The 5,862-nt window shown below is 56.3% G+C and overlaps 1 protein-coding gene across 1 annotated transcript; it reads right to left on the bottom strand.

Annotated features, from left to right (window-relative positions):
- Window positions 1-415: 415 nt before the first annotated feature.
- On the bottom strand, window positions 416-5,083 carry PYCR2 (pyrroline-5-carboxylate reductase 2). Its single transcript, XM_056134487.1, has 7 exons — window positions 4,913-5,083; window positions 4,264-4,334; window positions 2,644-2,823; window positions 2,265-2,486; window positions 1,860-1,952; window positions 1,538-1,701; window positions 416-919 (listed from the first exon to the last, which is right to left on the bottom strand). Exons 1-7 carry the CDS (start codon window positions 4,977-4,979, stop codon window positions 754-756), a joined length of 963 nt encoding a protein of 320 aa, XP_055990462.1. The 5' UTR covers window positions 4,980-5,083; the 3' UTR covers window positions 416-753.
- Window positions 5,084-5,862: the final 779 nt, after the last annotated feature.

Genomic DNA, 5,862 nt, shown 5'->3' with positions numbered 1-5,862 from the left:
AGCGGGGGGAGGGGGGGCATTTGCCTTGCACACGGTTGACCTGGATTTGGTCCCTCATTCAACCTCATATGGTCCCCCAAGAGCACCGCCAGGAGTCCTTTCTGAGTGCAGAGCTAGGAGTAACACCTGAGCGCACTGCCGAGTGTGCCCTCGCCACCCCCCCAAAATAAAAAGAACAAACCAGGTTCAATCCCCAGCACCGTATATGGTCTCCCCAAGCCCCATCAGAAGTGATCTCTGAGCACCACTGGGTATGGCCCCCACACAAAACAAAACAAAAACCCCACCCCCAAGGGAAAAAAGATTGATGACAAGATTCAGCATTAAGACAAGCAGGGTAATAAAAAACGTCTATGAAAGGGTTCGACTTAGCAGCGCCGAATAACGCACCCAGAGGCTGGCCTAGATTCAAGCGAGAGTTATACAGAAGCACAGTTTCGCTTCTTACGCTGCTGATTCACTGGACAGTTCTAAGTTGCTTGCTTGTTCCCCATTTATTTAGGAGGGTAGGCCCTCGCTCAGACCTAACCTTCCTGACTGGGTAGCACACGGACCCTGCTGAGGGTTCTGGGTGAAGAACCCTTGGAACCCTCCTGCTTCTCTCCCAATAGCTAGAGGTCTGCGGGGCTACACCTGGCTTCTGGTGCCCCCTCTACTCCCGAGCATCTCCCAAAGTGGGACATGGGGATCCCAGTCTCACCTGCCCAGGATGATTGAGTGGCCCCCTCCCTGGACAGACCCCCAGGAGGGCCCTTAGTCCTTCTTGCCTCCCGGCCCTGGGCTTCTCGTGAGGAGAACCCCCGGGCTGGTGGGGGTTAATGTGGACACAGAAGGGGATTCCAGCTTCACTCTGTCCAGGAGGGTCTTCTTGAGGGCCGCGGGGGAGATCTTTTCTTGGTCAGCCATGGACTGCAGCTCCCTGTGGACAGAGCCCCAGAGAAGTTGAAGGAGGAATGGGGGGCTTCATCCTCCCCATTCACAGAACCGCCCAAACCCTGCTGACATGCAACCATCAGAAAAGCCCCAGAGACAGAGTGGCTGGACAGCCAGGAGCGAGCTTGCCCTGCATATGGCCGACCCGGGCTCAATCCCCGACACCCCATATGGTCCCCCAAGCTTGCCAGAGCTAGAGTAAGCCCTGAGCACTGCATGTGTGGTTCTCCCCAAATACAAAAACAACAGAAAAAGGAAAGTCTTGACCCACTGTCTCCCCCAAGCTTTACCAAGCCCCTTCACTGAGACTGGGTCTCCCACAGATAAGTGTGGGAAGGCAGAGGCCCCTGGCATCCTCCTGCCTCCTCTGTCACTTAGGACAGCTCTGGGACCCTGGGGAAATGGTCTGAGCCTCAACCTCTCATCGATAAACCCCAGCCATGAGAACTGGGTTAGAAACAGAGTCAGGAGGGCAGGCAGGCTCGGCTAACCAAAGTCAGGTCACTGGCAGTTTCCACTGTGCAGGCTCCATCAGGGCCAGGTGGACACAGACAGAAAGTTCCACGAGCCGCTGCCCAGCCCAGAGGCAGAGGAAGCCACCCACCGTGTCCGGATGCAGGAGGCCTCAACGGCATTGATGAGCAGTGAGCGGAAGCCCCCACTCTCCAGGAAGTGCAGCGCGTGGATGGTGGCCCCGCCGGGGGAGCACACGTTGTCCTTGAGCTGGCCAGGGTGCTGCTCCGAGTCCAGGAGCATCTTGGCAGCCCCCTAGGGCAGGAGAGGAGCTGCAGTGACCCACACATGCGTGCCTCGGCCCAGGCTGAGGCTCACCCCAACCCCTGTGGTGCTTGTCCCCAACCCCTGTCCCAGCTCAAGGCCCCGCCCCCCCAACCTTTATAGAGCACATGCAGAGGGAAGCTACTGACCAACAAGGCCTGGGCCCCCAGCCGGACTGCCAGGCGCCTTGGCAGGCCCATCTTCACCCCTCCATCGGCCAACGCATCCAGGGCCATGAATGCCTGCGGAGATGCTGTGTAAATCCTGCTGCAGTGGGCACCTCGGGTGCCCAGGGCCATCACCTCAGTGGAACAGCGCTTGTCTTGAGCTCACAAGGCCCTGCGCTTGATGCCAGGTATCTCTCTCTCTCTCTCTCTCTCTCTCACACACACACACACACACACACACACACACACTCTTACACACACACACTCTTACACACACACACACACACACACACACATACCACAAGGCTGAGGAACCCACTGCCCACACCCATCCGCCAGCTCATGTTGCTCCCCGGGGTGCTGGAAGGGTGCAAGTGAGGGTCTCACATAGGCAGGCCCGCTACCGCTGAGGCCAGTGACGGCGTCGATCAGGTCTTCCTCCACCTCTGTGCAGAAGCCCACGCTGCTCATGAGCTGCTCCAGCAGCTGTCCGTCCTCCACCAGGGCATGCGTGCCCGTGGCGTACACCGTGGCGCCCTCCCGCACCACCACAGGTGTGTTGGTCATACAGCGGATGACCTTGGGGGCCGGCTGGAAGGCCATTAGCTTCTGAGGTGGAAAAAAGGGTTGGGGGCAGTTGGCACAGCACCGTCCTTGGCAGCACCCACCCCAGCAGCACCCTTCTCCCGACAACCCTCCTCCAAGGCTGTCACTTCCAAGGCTGTCACTCCCCCCACCTCCCAGGGCCTTGGGCGGAAATAGGCACCTTCTCCACAGAGCTGATGGTGACCCCGGCCGCACAGGAGACCACGATGTGCCGGGCCTGGACGTCGGCCCCAATCTCATCCAGGATGAAGGGAATGATGTGTGGCTTCACGGCCAGGAACAGCACGTCACTCTGTCTCACGGTCTCCTTGTTGCTCCGGGTCAGGTTCACTCCCATTTTCTGTGAGTGGAGATGAGTCTGTGGGCCACAATGCCCTGTGCTCCCCAGGGACTGACCACCCCTTACGCACTAAGTTGGCCAGGCTCAGACACACTTCTCCCTGGCTGTCCCTCATCTCCAACAACACTCTAGCACCTTGCCAGGACAGGCCCAGTGCCCACCCTGGCCATCTGCTCATCAATCAACCTTCGAAGCAGGGTTCTATCCTCCCAGGCACGATCACCATCTCCTACATTAACAGTTATCTTCCCTGCAGAATCCCCCCCATCTATACTCCCCAGAGTGGGGTGAAGTCTTGGTTAAGTGCCTTAACTCCTGTACTATATTCTGGTCTAAGATACTCTTTTTTAAACCCCCTCAGTTTTGAGCTACACTCAGCAGTGCTCAGGGCTTACTCCTGAGTCTCTACCTGAGATCACGCCTGACAGGGCTCAGGGTACCGTACGCAGTGCCAGGGATGGAAACCAGGTTGGCTGCCTAGAACATAAGCACCCTACTCGCTGGGTTATCTCTCCAGCCCAATGGGAGATACAGTTTTGAGAGAAAAAAACTAACTTGTCAGATTTTTTCCTATCCAACTCATTCATGCCTCATTATCAAACCCAGAGTTCTCAGCTTCTGCTTCTAAACGAGGGAACTGAGCCTCGGGGTGACTGAGTACTTGGCAGCCACAGAGTCCATGAAGAAACCAGTCCAACCACTTCTGACCTTGCCACGGTGTGGATCTACCTTGTCTCAACTTTATAATGGTGCAATATGCTGCAGTGAGCGGTGTGCATCCCACAGAAAACAGTTACTGCAGTTCCATCTTCTCCCTGGCTAGCAATATAGGAACCCACCAGGTCCTGCTATCATGATGCTGAGGAGTAGTCAAAATGCCTAAGATAATCAACACTGTACTATAAGACACTCAGTGCTACGTGACTTTGCAAGTGAATGTAGGTCTTCCGAGCCTGTTTCAGACAGGCAGGGCTAAGCCATGATGTTTGGGAGGCCAGATTCATTAAAGACATTTTTTCACTCAGGGTATTTTCAATTTATTTATTTATTTATTTATTCTTTGGTTTTAGGGACACTCCCAGTGATGCTCAGGGGACGGTATCCTGTGCCAGGGATTGAACCCAGGTTGGCTGCATGAAAGGCAAGCACCCTATCTTCTGTGCTATCTCTCCAGCCAGAGGATATTTTCTACTTACTGTAGTGCCATAGGAAGTCAGAAGCCAGGAAAACCTGTTTTCCTGATTCCTCTCCACAGGACCCCAGTGTGTGGATTTGAACCCAAATGCAGAGTGCTGCCTGGATCTTGCCTCACTAAACTGCCCCAGGAAGGTAGGGACTTACTGCCCTGACAAGCAACCCCAGCAACCAGGGCTCAGCTTATCTGGGACAGCACAACCTCCTTGTCTCCACCCACCTCCCCACCCCCTTGGCCCCACCTACCCGGAGCGCGGCCACCGTGGGCAAATCCATTTCTGGGGAGCTGGCTATTATCTTGTGAGCCGACAGGATGCCTGCGAAAGACAGGGCTCTTCATTCACTGAGTTACTTTCAATAAGGCCCCCACCATCATCTCTGTCCAGAGAGATGGTGTGGGGGTGTGGGGTGGGTCTGCAGGTTGCGATGCTCAGGACAAGGTACTGGGGCACCAAGACTACACCTGGAGGTGCTCAGGGAGACATGCAATGCCAGAAATCAAACTCAGGGCCTCGTACGTACTTAAGTCAGAAAGACCTTTTTTAAAAATTTTTGTTTGTTTTGTGCCACACCCAGCTCGGAGCTTACTCCTGGTCCTGTACTCAGGGAACACTCCTGGCAATGCTCAGGGGAACCATATGGATGCTGAGGGTTGATCCCCGGTGCCGACTTGAGCCAAAAAGACCTTTTTGTCTGGAAGTCGCAGATCAGTCTTCTGCCAGCTTTCCTGGGGATGACCGGTCCCCATCTCCTCCCCTCAGCCCTTCCCGGGCTCTCATCTTCCCCACCAAATGTAAAGTCCGCCTTCATTCACTCATTCATTCCACCTGCGGGGGAGAGGGGTCACAGACTAGGGTAGGGGCCCCCCTCCTGCCTCCCGCCTTCCCGCGCTCGCCTGCGGCCGTGAAGCCCCGCGCCAGGGCACAGGCCAGCTGGCCTGCGCCGATGAAGCCCACGCTCATGGTCCACGGACACGTCTGCAAGAGCTGCCTCAGGGATGCCGTCGTCTCCGGCGCGCGTAATTCCGGGGAGCTTCCGGCGCCGCGCGCCGCGACCACACTCACTCGCACCCCACGTGGCTCCGCCCCAGAATAACAGCCAATCGGCTGCCGAGGGCTTGAGATGGACCAATCAGTGCCAAACCTGGGAAATGTGCCCGCCTCCTGCGCATGGGATTTGGCAGCGGAATAGCGTAAGCCCCGCCCCCGCCCGAGAGCGCACACGTAGCCGTTGGGACCGTCCGGGGTCTCAGTCGGCGGCCCTGGGGACATCTGGCTGTTGTTACTCGGGGCCATCTGCGCCCCTTCCAGGCAAGAGGACCTCTTCAAGTGGCCGATTTGAGGGGTTGGATGAGGCCCTGCTGGCGGGTTTTCCATTTTGAAACCCGTGGGCTGTTCCCTCGGTGCCCCCACTCCTCCCCGCCCCCCCCCCGGGATTAACGGTTGAACGTGGAGGTCCCACCCCCTGCCTAGCGAGGTTCCCCGACGGTTTATTCACGCGAACTTTCATGGTTTACGTGAATTGGTTTAAAGTAGACCAAAGCGGGTTCGTTCTTCGTTTAGAAACGTTCCTTCCTTGAAATACATTCCTTAGGGCCTGGTTCTCGGGGATGATTCAACTTCACCCTGTCCCCTGCTGCTTGCTTTCAACAGCACAAAAGTGACACTTCCGTTTTCATCACTACTAACTCTAACTAAGGGATCGTGAGGAACAGGTGCCAGAAAAGTAGAGAATAAGGAATTGGCGCTCTTAAACAACCCAAGGAGCCAGCCGTGAAGAGAGACTTTCCCCCCCAAGGTCTTGATCAGCTTTTTTAGTTCCTTCAGTGTAAGCCACACCCCTAGG

Source organism: Sorex fumeus, unplaced genomic scaffold (genome assembly GCF_029834395.1).
Source record: "Sorex fumeus unplaced genomic scaffold, SorFum_2.1 ptg000007l, whole genome shotgun sequence".
In the NCBI taxonomy this organism is placed as follows: domain Eukaryota; kingdom Metazoa; phylum Chordata; class Mammalia; order Eulipotyphla; family Soricidae; genus Sorex; species Sorex fumeus.
The sequence above is the reverse complement of the archived record's forward strand: the minus strand, read 5'-3'. Positions and strand labels throughout refer to the sequence as shown.

Bases quoted from the DNA above. Each gene is read 5' to 3' on its own strand.
- PYCR2 (XM_056134487.1), bottom strand. From the start codon at position 4,979: ATGAGCGTGGGCTTCATCGGCGCAGGCCAGCTGGCCTGTGCCCTGGCG. The intron at 4,335-4,912 runs GCGAGCGCGGGA...TGTCTTTCGCAG, and splicing joins GCGGGGCTTCACGGCCGCAG to GCATCCTGTCGGCTCACAAG. The intron at 1,953-2,264 runs GTGAGACCCTCA...GCATCTCCGCAG, and splicing joins GCGGTAGCGGGCCTGCCTAT to GCATTCATGGCCCTGGATGC.